The sequence below is a fragment of the Pseudochaenichthys georgianus genome, unplaced genomic scaffold (genome assembly GCF_902827115.2).
Source record: "Pseudochaenichthys georgianus unplaced genomic scaffold, fPseGeo1.2 scaffold_180_arrow_ctg1, whole genome shotgun sequence".
In the NCBI taxonomy this organism is placed as follows: Eukaryota; Metazoa; Chordata; class Actinopteri; order Perciformes; family Channichthyidae; genus Pseudochaenichthys; species Pseudochaenichthys georgianus.
The window spans coordinates 70,281-85,086 of NW_027262575.1; the positions used below are offsets into that span (position 1 = coordinate 70,281).

Below are 14,806 nucleotides of genomic sequence, written 5' to 3' on the forward strand. Positions count from 1 at the left end.
CAAAGATAACGTTACATTTCTGATAGTCAGTTTTTCTCCCAGCAGTTTCATTTCCGGTGCTGCGGCAGAGCAGCAGCTGTTTCTGTGCTGCGCGCGGCGGGAGATTTGAATTACACCGGGCAGCGGCACAATATGAACTGTCAGGAAGACTCGGGTCTAACTAACCTTATTTAACAGAACATAAAATGGCAACAACAGGGTTTAGGAGCAGTGGTTGCGTTAACCGAATACCCCCCCGTCAGCGCGAGTGAGTGATACATTGTGCACTCGACGGATAATAATGGATTATGACGGAAATGTTACGATCCTGTCCGTCAAAATGACTGACAACGGAAAAGTCTAAAGCCACCACTGCTTGGGAGAAAGAAACGATGTGATATTTGGGCCCATTTTCGCTCCAATGAGGCGGAGAAAAAAAGCGAATGCATTGTTTTATCAGAAGGGAAGCAATGATTGAGCCTTCTATTCCCATAGCACTCAGTAGCAATGATTTTATGTGCTTTTTTAACCATAACATTGTTACTCTTAGAAACAAAATTAATGACCTCTTGCCTTCGACCAGTATAGTGTTATCAACAGCTCCCGGAATCGTAAGTTCTAATATTACACTAGATAGTAAACTAGAATGCTTTTCAGCCATTAACCTTGAACAATTACATTCAATGATTCTCTCTTCTAAACCATCAACGTGCATGTTAGACCCAATTCCAACTAAGCTGTTGAAGGAAGTGTTTCATTATTAGCACTTCTTTATTAAATATTATGAATATGTCTTTATTATCAGGCTATGTTCCACAATCATTCAAAGTAGCAGTGATAAAACCGCTTCTTAAAAAGCACAACCTCGATCCAGAGGTTTTAGCCAACTATAGACCTATTTCTAATCTTCCGTTCCTCTCAAGAGATTCTTGAGAAAGCGGTCGCAAAACAGTTGTGTGATTACTTAAAAAACAATGCATTTATTTGAAGATTTTCAGTCTGGCTTTAGAACACATCATAGCACAGAGACAGCTCTGGTTAAAGTCACAAATGATATTCTAATAGCCTCAGACAAGGGACTTGTCTCTATTCTTGTTTTGCTCGATCTTAGTGCTGCATTTGATACTATCGACCATGATATCCTATTGCAAAGACTAGAGCACTTAGTTGGCATACAGGGAACTGCTTTAGGCTGGTTTAGGTCCTATCTATCTGAACGCTCTCAGTTTGTACGTGTTAACGATGAATCTTCCACGCAAACCAAAGTTAGCCATGGAGTGCCACAGGGCTCAGTGCTCGGACCTATTTTGTTCACATTATATATGCTTCCGTTAGGCAATATTATAAGGAATCATTCTGTAAACTTTCATTGTTATGCGGATGATACTCAACTATATTTATCAATCAAGCCTGATGAAATTAATCATCTAAATAAAATTCAAGACTGCCTTAAGGACTTAAAAACGTGGATGACCTTAAACTTTTTGATGTTAAACACGACCAAAACTGAAGTTATTGTACTTGGCCCGAAGAATCTACGAAACAAATTATCTAAAGACATACTAACTATGGATGGCATTAATTTGGCCTCCAGTGAGACTGTAAGGAATCTTGGTGTTATATTTGATCAGGATTTATCCTTTAACGCCCACATAAAATCAATTTCAAGGACCGCCTACTTCCATCTACGTAACATTGCAAAAATCAGGCATATCTTGCCTCAAAACGATGCAGAGAAACTAGTCCATGCATTTGTTACTTCTAGGCTGGATTATTGTAACTCTTTATTATCAGGGAGTACCAAGAAGTCAATCAAGTCGCTTCAGCTGATTCAAAATGCTGCGGCTCGTGTACTAACCAGTTAGGAAAAGGGACCACATTACTCCTGTTCTGGCTGCCTTACACTGGCTCCCTATAGAACACAGGATAGAATTTAAAATTCTTCTTCTCGCCTACAAAGCCCTTAATGGGCAGGCGCCATCTTACCTTAAAGAACTCATTATACCCTACTGTCCTACTAGGGCATTGCGTTCCAAGAATGCAGGGTTGTTGGTTGTTCCTAGAATCTTTAAAAGTACAATGGGAGCCAGAGCCTTTTCTTATCAAGCTCCACATTTGTGGAATCAGCTTCCAGTTTGTGTTCGGGCGGCAGACACCCTATCCGTTTTTAAGAGTGCGCTTAAGACCTTCCTTTTTGATAAAGCTTATAGTTAGGGCTGATTAGATTCAGCCCCTAGTTTTGCTGATATAGGCTTAGTTTGTCGGGGGACATCTTACTTCTTCCTTCTCTCTGTCTATACCCGTGTACACTCATGTTCCGATTAACCCAGCTTCCCCAAATGTCTTTCTTTTTGGTGTCTATATACGCTGGGATCCGGAGTCATGGATGATCCTGCGGTCCTGTGTCCTGGATCGCGAGCGCTGGATCTTGAGTCGTGGCTGTGGTCCTGGATCATAGGTCCTGGATGGATATCCTCGTGGATTCATCTTCCTATTATACACACATGCATTTCCAAACATTTGGACTACCTATGTTGCAAATGTATTATCTTTTCAATTTACACACGGCATCTATTGCACGTCTGTCCGTCCTGGGAGAGGGATCCCTCCTCTGTTGCTCTCCCTGAGGTTTCTCCCATTTTTCCCTTTAAACTGGGTTTTCTTTGGAAGTTTTTCCTTGTACGATGTGAGGGTCTAAGGACAGAGGGTGTCGTATTGTCATACTGATATTCTGTACACACTGTGAAGACCACTGAGACAAATGTAACATTTGTGATATTGGGCTATATAAATAAACATTGATTGATTGATTGATTGATCTCCCCCTTTGAACTAGGTGGAAAACATCTTGGTAAAAGACATAGCAAGATAATATATCTTTAAAAACAGGTAAATAGTGAATAACAAAGTGTCCAAACAGTCAAACTGTAGTTATTGTATATCTGTTGATGTAATGCAGTGTTTCTCAAACTTGTTCACACCAAGGACTTAACCAATTAAAAAACACTCGCGGACCACCTAACTCCACAAATATCCAAAAAACACATCGTTTTTCTAGAACAGATTACAAATGGTACAAACAAGTGGCACCATGTGTGACGAAGGTGTCGCGCTGGGCTATATCATGCAATTGAAAGTGAAACTTAAGCTCGCTCCATTGCGGAGATATTCCCGCGAGAGTGCGGAAAACTTAAATAGATCAATTTATTTCAAATGTGAAATGTTACCAATATACTCACAGACCACTAGGGGGCGCTCACGAACCACCATCCGCGGACCACACTTTGAGAAGCACTGGTCTACACCAGTGTGTTGAAAACATCATAGTCATATATAGTATTTAAAAAGAGTCACTGTGAAGAATGTCCGAACATAATGTGTAGTTAAGAATTATATGATATAGTTTGTCTGCAATGTCAGTATAGGATTTAAAAAATATGACAGAAAGTCATAGTATAGTTTGTCAAAAGGATCTTGAAAAAGTCACGACCTTGTGTGTTGAAATGGTTTTGAATAAACACACCTCACATCGTTCTCCCCCCTCATCCCCCCTCACATCCTTCTCCCCCCTCACATCCTTCTCCCCCCTCATCCCCCCTCACATCCTTAGGGGCGTTCTTTTCCAACAATAGTTCATGAGAACTCTTTTAGTTCTGATGAACTAAAGCAGATCGCATTCACACTGCAATGAGTTCCTGGAGGAGGGTTAGGCAAATGAGCCGCTGAATTCACTTCTTCTTCTGCTCTGGGTTTACTGGCAGGCCGCAAACAACTTCACAGCGTATACTGCCACCCGGAGTCCTGCTGCTGGGACTCCCAGCAGCTTCTACTGAAGCCTTCCGAGTAAATCGCCAGAACGTCGACACCTCCTCATCTCCACCGCTTCCATGTTTTCTTTGTGTAGCCTTAAGTTAGTCTCTCTGCGTTTGTGCGCTGGGTGAATGCTAATAATGCTAATAATGCTAATGCATGGATAATAAAATGGCGGCTTCACAAAACTTTTTGGGAGTTTTACGGGGCGTGGTTTGCAATCCGCCCAGCCATTCAAACATAGGAACCTCTTTCTCCCACGAAAGTCCCTGCTCTCTAGCAGGGACTGAAAAGGGGGAAAAAATGGTTCTGATGAACTCATTGAGTTCAGGGGGCTTTTTGGTGTGAACGCAAATATATCTGAGTTCTAATGAACTATTGTGGGAAAAGTACTCCGGTGTGAACGCACCTCTTCTCCCGACACATTTCCCGACTGAAGCCCTCACTCTCAACTGATGACATCAAAAAACTGGTTCATGCACTCGTCTTCTCAAGACTAGACTATTGCAACGCACTCCTCTCCGGTCTCCCAGCCAAATCCATCAACCGCTTGCAACTAGTCCAGAACAGCACAGCCAGAGTTCTCACCGGTACAAAAAGGTCCGCACACATAACCCCCATACTAGCAAAACTAGACTGGCTCCCAGTCCACTACAGGATCCAGTTCAAGGTTCTGCTCCTCACGTACAGAGCCCTGAATGGACAAAGCCCAAAATACCTCTGTGACCTCATTCGTACCCAGACATCTACCCGCTCTCTCCGCTCCAGCCACGCTCCTCTTCTCTACATCCCCCGCACACGTCTCCGAACAATGGGAGGCCGAGCCTTCTGCTTATTCGCCCCGCGCCTCTGGAACTCCCTCCCAGATCAGCTGAGATCTGCCCCTTCCACCGAGGTCTTCAAAAGCGGCCTTAAGACCCTCTTCTTTCGGCAGGCCTTCCAATAAACTTTGAGCATGGTACACCTGGAGTACTGCCATTTTTATCGCTATCTCCGACTTTTATTTTTGTACTCTATTTTATATTTTGTTTTTTATTTTTTTATTTCTTATTATTATTACAATTATTTGTTTAATCTCTCAAAGTGTATCAGTATCCCTTGTTGTGAAGCACTTCGAGATTTGTCTTGGCAGATGAGAAGCGCTATATAAATTAAATATATTATTATTACATCCTTAGGCGCATTCACACCGCAGTACTTTTGCCAGAAAAGTTAATCAGAACTCTTTAGTTCTCATGAACTAAGTACAGATCGCGTTCACACTGGAATAAGTCCCTGGGGGAGGATTAGGCAAATGAAGCCGCTGACGTCACTTCTTCTTCTTCTGCTTTGGGTTTACTGGCAGGCCGCAAACAACTTCACGGCGAGTACAGTAGGTGGCGGTATGCACCTTCAGGTTGCAATACGCCAAAAACCGAGAGAAGAAGAAGAGAAACTTCCCGCGTATACTGCCACGCCCACCCGCTGTATATGAGGCGTCTGTTTACTGTCCGACCTCAGACATGATGGAGTTGACTGAAGTTGTGGTTTTTGTGCTCGTGTTATACAGCTTTGTAACAGAGTTATTTAAGCCACAAATACAGATCATCGACCGGACAAATGAAATAGCAATGCTGTTTCGGAAGCGAAGGCGGTACAAAACAAGCCGAGCACGAGTGGTGGTGGAGAACGCTTTTGGCAGACTGAAAGGCAGGTGGCGGTGCTTGATGAAGCGAAACGACTGCAACATGGACAATATCAAAATCCAGGTGGCAGCATGTTGCGTATTGCATAACCGGTGTGAGCGTCGTGGTGATGAGTACAGGGAGGAATGGACTGCCTTACCGGCGACCCAGCTTGATGGGCCAGCCATTGGCGAGGCTGGGGGGCAATAATTATAATTATTGAGGCATAAATGTCAATATTGCAGTTGGTAAAGTTTTTATCAAATTACTTTACATAATGTTGGGGAGCTTAACCTGTACTTATAGTATGTTTGATTTATATTTCGTATAAACAATCTAAATCTGCAACACCTGTAAATAAAGTTGTCAAATAAATGTAGAGTTAGGGTTAACCTCTTTGCCTCCCTCGTGACTCCCGCAGGACTCCAATGTCTTTGTCAGTCTTACTCCCGCAGGACTCCAATGTCTTTGTCTGTCTGACGCTGATGCTCAAAGAAAGAGCTGCCTAAATGGACGCCTGATTGCTGAGTTCACACAGCTGTAGTGCCATGCCCCTCTAATTAGTTAACTCTCTACAGCTGATGGGTGACAGCTGAGAGGTGCCTATTTTAATGCAGGCTTGATTGCCTACTGAGCCCTCCAACAGGTTCACGTGAGCAGATCTGAGATTTAAAATCTCTCAAAAGCGCCGATTTAGCTACAATAACTACAGAACAATTATACAGAGTCGAATAAATGAAATAGAGAAGTCTAATTAAACAAGAATATTACTTACAGTGGTTTCTGCGTCAATAGGTAATGTCCCCACCCGGTCAAGATGCACATATATATAATAACAATAAAAAAAAAACTGTCCCAGGTGTAGGGATAGTCTCTGCAGCAGATACACCGCAGTGCAAAGTTAAGTGTCAGTAACATATGATATAGTTGGATTCCTAAAGCTTTTAGTCTACCATCCCATCATCCAAGGGTGGTTTTCACTATAAGTAATGTTTAATTTTTGGACGGACACTATCATTTTTTTTTTTTTAGCCATGTAAAACTTCTGTTTTAATTATATAATCCAACATGGAAACCTCCTCAGTCTCTGGTTGTACAGTTTGCCAGTTCTGGTTCTCCACAGTCCTCTCTTTAAATGGACCAACATTTTTTTTATCACAACAGTCAAGTTATCGCATTTTATAAAACGGACAAGTCAAATCAAGCAATCTGATTGGTTCTTAGCCGTATACCACGGGTAAAATTGTAGTTACTTTTCACAACAAGTCAGTATCCCTCCGCGTCTGAGAAAAGCTGTATACAGTTGGGCTGAAAAACAAACGCTTTTCAAACTGGGACAAGAAAACAGTGGATGCCGTGAGCTATTGCTTTAATATATACGATGTGTGACGGGGTTCTATTTGTGGGTTTGAAACATAGGCTTAGTCGGTTGATTTAAGCTCCAAAACTTTATTTATAACGGCAACAAAAAAAGATATAACGTTTGATAAAAGTGAAACAGTATAACTTAAATAAACAAAATCAAAGTTAACAAATAGGGCTGTCTATCACTCATGGAGTAAACACATTCTAGCTGTTGCCTTCACTTTCTCCCGAACACATTATCCTCCCCCTCCCCGAGGTTGGCGATGTGCGGCAACCTGGAAAGGTAATCAGCCACTACATTCGATTTGCCAGATCGGTGACAGATAATGAATTTGAGCGGTTGGAGTGAGAGGTACCAACGGGTAAGACGGCTGTTGTGATCTTTCATGGCCCCTTAGTGCCACCCTCACACAGACTACTATCTAAGTCTGGGAGGGGTTGGACTCCAGCTTTCGCTTGGGCTCGAGTTACCATTGGGCCAGAAACATTAACATTCCCCTCTTCCCCAGAGCCAGTTTTCACAGAGAGTTCTTTTTCATGCAGCAAATCCAAGAGTACTGGTAAATCCCATCCCAGGATTGCATCAACCGGCAAGTTCTGTACCACCCCCACACTCAACAAGTACGATTGTCCATCAATGATCACGGATACGTCCGCTTTGGGATAGGGATGCTTATCCCTGTGAACATAACATGTCTGTTTGTCTGCTGTAGTCCATAGCTCCAATTGGCACAAGTCTTTGCTTCACTAGAGACATGAAGCTACCAGTATCCAACAAAGCAGTGACCTGCTGGCCATTAACAGTGACAGCTGTATGACGTTGCCTGGGCTGGTGTGCTGGGTGGGATGTGAAAGTGGTTGAGCTTGCAGGTGGTCCTCCTCTGCGGGCGTTGATGTACTGGAGCGCCAGCTTGGCAGCCGCAAGACAGTCTGTAGGCTCATGCTCCTTCACCCAGGTCCTCACCTCCGGTGGGAGTATCCGACGCATCTGTTCCAAGATGATGGCCTCTGCAATGTCCTCCTTGGTGTGCTGCTCTGGCTGAATCCAGCGCCGGTAGAGACCTTTAAGGCGATGGTAGGTCTCGATGGTGCTCTCTTCAGACGGTACCACCATGGACCGGTACTGCTGTCGATACGTCTCTGGGGAGATGTCGAATTTTGTCAGCAACGCTTCTCTCAGGTCTCTATAGCAGTGGGCTCTCTCCTCGTCCATTGCAGTATAGGCCTCCAATGCCTTCCCTGACAGCAGTGGAACGAGCCGGCATGTCCATTCCCTTTCTGGCCACCTCCAGGTTTTGGCAATGCGCTCAAACCGCAATAAATAGTTCTCAATGTCCTCACCGCACTGGTACTGTGGCATTTGTGGCTCCGCATAGTGCCTCGACTCAGGCGTTGGCTGATCAGGCTGGCTATCGGAGTCTGATTGAGGAAAAGGATTACCAACTGAAACAGAAGTCCGTAGGTCTCGGAGCTCTGCCAACAGGAACTCCTCTCGCCTTTGCTGCCCTGATAGAAAGTCTTTCATCAGTGACAGTAGTTCTCCCCCTGGTTCACTGGTTGACCCTGAGGCCGTAGGAGCTGCTGGGGGAATCCAGGACCTGTCTTAATCATCGTCCTCCGTCTCCCATGCCCGCTCTGATTTGCCAGTTGCGTTCTCCTCCTGCTGCTGACGCTGGGAACGTGGTCCTGTGCGGTGCTTCGTAACGCGGGTTAGCTTTTTCCGACTAGCCATCCCACTTCTGACACCATATGTGACAGGGTTCCATTTGTCCTTTGAAACATAGGCTTAGTCGGTTGATTTAAGCTCCAAAACTTTATTTATAACAGCAACAAAAAAAAGATATACAGTTTGATAAAAGTGAACAGGTATAACTTAAATAAACAAAATCAAAGTTACCAAATAGGGTTGTCTATCACTCATGGAGTAAATACGAACACCCAACTCTGCTCATTGCCCAAACCTAACAATAATCACTGTCATCAGTGTCAGGTTCAGAAGAGTCTCCAAGGTTGTCCTCAGTCTCTGGTTGTAAATGTCTCTCTGGATCTGAGTTCCTCTTACTGTAAAATATTTCACACAGATGAGGTGAATGACTTCTCTCATGTGTGAGCTCTAATGTGTGGAATTAAATTCCCAATATCTGCAAAAGATTTCTCACAAATTAAGCAGCTGAATGGTTTCTCTCGTGGGTGGATACTCATGTGGTGTTTTACATTTCCTCTCCGTCTAACTATTTTCTCACACAAAGAGCGACCAAATGGGTTCTCTCCTAATCTACATCTTGAATCACTGACAGTCTTGTTTATTTTTCTGAGAGTTTGAACCTGGTTCTCCGGTCTTCTTCCAATAAGCCCTGTCTCCAGTGTCAGGTTCTGAAGTGTCTCCAGAGTTGTCCTCAGTCTCTGGTTGTAAATGTCTCTCTGGATCTGAGTTCCTGGCTGGTTCTGGTCCTACACAGTCCTCTCCATCAGCTTCTGTTTCCATGTGTTCAGCTGAGCTGCTGGCTGGAGGCTCTGCCTCTCTGTTCACATCAGTCTGAGTTTGATGAAGCTGTGAGGACTGACGACCAACACACTTATGTCTTTTGACCTGATGACTCTGTGTGAATCTTTTTTCACAGACACTGCAGCTGAATGGTTTCTCTCCTGTGTGGATTCTAATGTGGCCCTTTAATGCTGAACTCTGTGCAAAAGATCTCTTACAGACTGAGCAGCCGAATGGTTTCTCTCCTGTGTGGATTCTCATGTGGGCCATTAAATGTCCTCTCTGTTTAAAAGATTTCTTACAGACTGCACAGCCAAATGTTTTCGCTCCTGCACTACGTCCTGAATCACTGACAGGGTCTTGTTTATTTCTCTGAGAGTTTGAACCTGGTTCTCTGGTCTCCTTCCAATCTCCGCTGTCTTCAGTGTCAGGTTCAGAAGAGTCTCCAGGGTTGTCTTCAGTGTCAGGTTCAGAAGAGTCTCCAGGGTTGTCCTCAGTTTCTGGTTGTAAATGTCCCTCTGGATCTGAGTTCCTGGCTGGTTCTGGTCCTCCACAGTCCTCTCCATCAGCTTCTGTTTCCATGTGCTCAGCTGAGCTATTGGCTGGAGGCTCTGCCTCTCTGTTCTCCTCACTTTGAGTTTGATGAAGCTGTGAGGACTGACGACCAACACACTTATGGCTTTTGACCTGATGGCTGTGTGTGAATCTTTTGTCACAAACACTGCAGCTGAATGGTTTCTCTCCTGTGTGGATTCTCATGTGGCACTTTAATGCTACTTTGTGTGCAAAAGATTTCTCACAGACTGAGCAGATGAATTGTTTCACTCCTGTGTGGATTCTCATATGGGCCATTAAATGTCCTCTCTGTTTAAAAGATTTCATACAGACTGAGCAGCTGAATGGTTTCTCTCCTGTGTGGATTCTAATGTGGCCCTTTAATGCTGAACTCTGTGCAAAAGATCTCTTACAGACTGAGCAGCTGAATGGTTTCTCTCCTGTGTGGATTCTCATGTGGGCCATTAAATGTTCTCTCCGATTAAAAGATTTCTTACAGACAGAGCAGCCAAATGTTTTCTCTCCTGCACTACGTTTTGAATAACTGACAGGGTTTTGTTTCTTTCTCTGAGAGTTTGAACCTGGTTCTCTGGTCTCCTTCCAATCAGCACTGTCTTCAGTGTCAGGTTCAGAAGAGTCTCCAGGGTTGTCTTCAGTGTCAGGTTCAGAAGAGTCTCCAGGGTTGTCCTCAGTCTCTGGTTGTAAATGTCCCTCTGGATCTGAGCTCCTGGCTGGTTCTGGTCCTCCACAGTCCTCTCCATCAGCTTCTGTTTCCAGGTTTTCAGTTTGTCTTTGATGAAGCTGAGAGGACTGAGGTTTCTCTTCATCATCTTCACTCTTCACAGGGACAGGAGTGAATGTGGACTTGGTGATATCAGCCTCCTCCAGCTCTCCCTCCTGACTGCTCCAGAGTTCCTCCTCTTCCTCCTTCATGTGTGGGGGGGGCTCTGGGTCCTCCTGGTTCGGTATATGCTGGTTTTGATTTCCACCTTCCGTAAACAATTCCTCTCCCTGGTGATTGCTGTTGAATGTTTCACCACTGTGGACAAATGTATGTTTCAAAAAGCTTAAATCATCGTCTTCTCCGTCTTCAGTGTCAGGTTCAGAAGAGTCTCCAGTCTCAGGTTCAGAAGAGTCTACAGGGTCGTCCTCAGTCTCTGGTTGTAAATGTCTCTCTGGATCTGAGTTCCTGGCTGGTTCTGGTCCTCCACAGTCCTCTCCATCAGCTTCTGTTTCCATGTGTTCAGCTGAGCTGCTGGCTGGAGGCTCTGCCTCTCTGTTCTCCTCAGTTTGAGTTTGATGAAGCTGTGAGGACTGACGACCAACACACTTATGGCTTTTGACCTGATGACTGTGTGTGAATCTTTTGTCACAAATACAGCAGCTGAATGGTTTCTCTCCTGTGTGGATTCTCATGTGGCCCTTTAATGCTACTTTGTGTGCAAAAGATTTCTCACAGACTGAGCAGCCGAATGGTCTCTCTCCTGCACTATGTCTTGAATCACCGACAGGGTCTTGTTTATTTCTATGAGAGTTTGAACCTGGTTCTCTGGTCTTCTTCCAATCAGCGCTGTCTTCAGTGTCAGGTTCAGAAGAGTCTCCAGTCTCAGGTTCAGAAGAGTCTCCAGGATTGTCCACAGTCTCTGGTTGTAAATGTCTCTCTGGATCTGAGCTCCTGGCTGGTTCTGGTCCTCCACAGTCCTCTCCATCAGCTTCTGTTTCCAGGTGTTTAGTTTGTCTTTGATGAAGCTGAGAGGACTGAGGTTTCTCTTCATCATCTTCACTCTTCACAGGGACAGGAGTGAATGTGGACTTGGTGATATCAGCCTCCTCCAGCCCTCGAAGCTGCTCTCCCTCCTGACTGATCCAGAGTTCCTCCTGTTCCTCTTTAATGTGTGGGGGGGGCTCTGGGTGCTCCTGGTCCAGACTGGAGCTCCACTCTTGCTGCTCAGGGGGAACCTCTTCTTTCACCACCACCAGCTGCTGGACGTCTGCAGGAAACACATATTCATCAGAATCGGTTATATTTACCCAGTAGGTTTACACATACGAGACATTTGCTTTAGTATATGTGGTGCATACAAAGACAAAGAAGCATCTTAGACAAACTAAATAAAATACAAATAGGATTGTTAGGACAGCTATTTAAAAAAAACTATTTTAAAACTACTATAACCAATTAACAATATTTACATGTGACAAATACTACACACTTTATTTAAAGTGGAGAACTGTGCTGATTTAAAAGAGGAAGTGTGCAGAACAGATGTGCAGCATGTGCAGGATTTACAATTGTCAAAAGAACAAGGTGTTGTTGACATGATGACTAAAGGTCCCATGTCATGGCCATTTCTACTGATCATAATTCCATTGTTGAGGTCTACTAGAATAGATTTACATTGTTCAATGTTCCAAACTCACATCGGTTCCTCAAACAGCATCTCTGTATAGTCTGTGTATTCACTCTGTCCTACACGCCTTGTTGGAGCTCCTGCGGAGTATTGCGGCTGAGAAAAGATAAGGCTGGATGAGTGTGTGTGTGAGGATCAATCCGCGGAGCCGTTACGTCACTATACCCAATGCGTCAGTTACCCAAGAAGAAGAAAATGGAAAAAGATAAATCTCCAACGAGGCGTTCTGGGGCAGCACAGACAGGTCTTTTCTGTGTTAGAGTTTTACTCCCTACAGGGCGTACTTTGAGGGTTTGTGACTGCAGACCGTTTACATGCAGAAAAACCTTCATAACACACAAGGGGACGGGTGATAACCAGAAGAGCATGACATGGGACCTTTAAAGTAATGTTATTATTAGGAGCTGGATAAAAGCCACTGGAAGAGGAAAGACTCCACAGCAGTGGCTGGGGAGTCACAGAGTGATGGGGGCGGGTTGGGCTGCGTTCTTCCTGAAGCCCAAAACCAGCTCACTGTCTTGAGAGCGTTGAGCTCCAGGTTACAAGATCATCACGTGCTCAGCAGCTGCAGTGTAGATATGGTCATGAAAAACTGAAGTCCTCCTCCAACAGGGCAACATGAATATATATAGGACATAAACAAATAGAACGGATGAAATAGTGCAAGAGAATGTTTTGAGATGTGCAAGTTAATACAAATGAAATAGAAAATAGTGCAATAATAAAAGCTTGGATTTATATAGCGCCTTTCATGAGACCCAAGGTCGCTTTACAAAGAAGAACAGGGGAAAACAAACAAACAAAAGGCAGTCAGACAGAAAAACAAAAACATCAAATAGATTAGGGCCAAGGGCCTTAGCAAACAGACAGGTCTTGAGGGCCCTTTGAAGGCGTCAAGCGGGGGGATGTTGCAAATCTCCACAGGGAGAGCGTTCCAGAGGGGGGGGGGCTGCCACACTGAAGGCTCTGTCTCCGAAGGTTGGCAGTTTGGTGCGGGGGGTGGTAAGCAGGCCGGAGTCTGAAGACCGCAGGTTCCGGGGTGGGGCATGTGGGCGAAGGATGTCCGATAGGTACTGGGGGGCATGGGCATGGAGGGACTTGTAGGTGAGGAGGACTTTGTATGTTATGCGGGACTTGACCGGCAGCCAGTGGAAGTGGATGAGGGTGGGAGTGATGTGCTGCTACGGCTTTGTATGTGAGAGTACCCAGCAGAACAGTTTGGAACATACTGGAACCTGTACTGCAAACAGGACACCATTGTCAAGAAGAGTCTATATAAGTAAATCGAATATGATGTATAGATAAATAAAGGCCGGGCTTGCCACGGAGCCCGGGACGGCACAGCCCAAAAAAGCAACATGGGCAACACCTCCGCTTCTCCGTCCCGCGGGCCCACCACCTACGGGAAACAGCGATGGGGTCGGGTGCGCTGCCAGAAGGTTGGCAGTGAAAGCAGAGGGTCTCGACGGACCAGACCAGGGCAACAGAAGCTGGCTTTGGGGACGTGGAGCGCCACCTCTCTGGGGGGGAAGGAGCCGGAGCTTGTGCGGGAGGTGGAGCGGTACCAGTTGGATCTGGTTGGGCTCACCTCTACGCACAGCGTCGGCTCTGGAACCTTACTTCTGGATAGGGGTTGTGTGTGCTTATGCACCAAACAACAGTTCAGAGTATCGGCCTTCTTGGAGACCCTGGAAAGATTCCTGAATTTCTTTTCTTTTTTTTGCAGGAGGTGGAGCAACATTTGGTCAAAAAAAGAGAGTTCAAAGAGAGAGTGAATAAAGAGGGAACAGACCTGCTCTGTGGATCTGAAGCTGAGGCTGTAACACAGCGTCCAGTAGTTTCCGGTGTCTCTCGTTCTCCTGTTTTGAACGAGACAGTTCCTCCTCGTACTCTGCTATCGTTCTTTCAAACAGAACAAAGATGTCTTCAGCAGCCGCAGTGAGTCGCTGCTTCACCAACGAGAGCAGCACGGCACTCATGTTTACTAAATCACCACTTCCCGTTTCTCTCACTCTGTGTTGCTAGCGTGTTACCAGCTAGCATGCTAAGCTAGCATACTAAATCACCACTTCCTGTTGAACACACCGTTTCTCTCTGAAGCTTCAGTCTCTGTTCAAGACACTGTTTCTCTGAAGCTTCCTGAGCTGCTGTTCAGCTGGACGGCAGGAAGCAGAGGTTTGGGAGGATGATGTCCCTGATGCTGTTTAGATTCCTCCAGCACCACGGGGGTCCTGTGTGGATGGCAGCTCCTTCCTCAGCAGATCCAGTTCTCCAGAATTGTCCTAATCAGAGAAACAAGAGAAAAAGAACAACATGTATTAATCTTATTAACAAATGATGATTGCAAAAGGATGATCATGACCATCCCTAAAGGATTATTTTAAATTCCGTACTGTTTTGGTTTTAAAAATGTGTAAATAGATATAGACATTTTTTAAAACAATTCAGAGACATAATAATAATGAGTTCCATTTATAAAGCACTTCATATTTGAATGCAAATCCCGAAGTGCTACAAGTAGTGAGCATGAACAGTAT

General features: G+C 44.9%; 2 protein-coding genes across 2 annotated transcripts; both read right to left on the reverse strand.

Moving 5' to 3' along the window:
- Positions 1-6,909: 6,909 nt before the first annotated feature.
- On the reverse strand, positions 6,910-8,702 carry LOC139433306 (uncharacterized). The gene has a single exon (XM_071202257.1). It carries the CDS (start codon positions 8,341-8,343, stop codon positions 7,492-7,494), a length of 852 nt encoding a protein of 283 aa, XP_071058358.1. The 5' UTR covers positions 8,344-8,702; the 3' UTR covers positions 6,910-7,491.
- A 79-nt stretch (positions 8,703-8,781) lies between these two features.
- Positions 8,782-14,312, reverse strand: LOC139433297 (gastrula zinc finger protein xFG20-1-like). Its single transcript, XM_071202232.1, has 3 exons — positions 14,303-14,312; positions 14,062-14,253; positions 8,782-11,849 (listed from the first exon to the last, which is right to left on the reverse strand). Exons 1-3 carry the CDS (start codon positions 14,310-14,312, stop codon positions 9,106-9,108), a joined length of 2,946 nt encoding a protein of 981 aa, XP_071058333.1. The 3' UTR covers positions 8,782-9,105.
- Between the last annotated feature and the right edge of the window lie 494 nt (positions 14,313-14,806).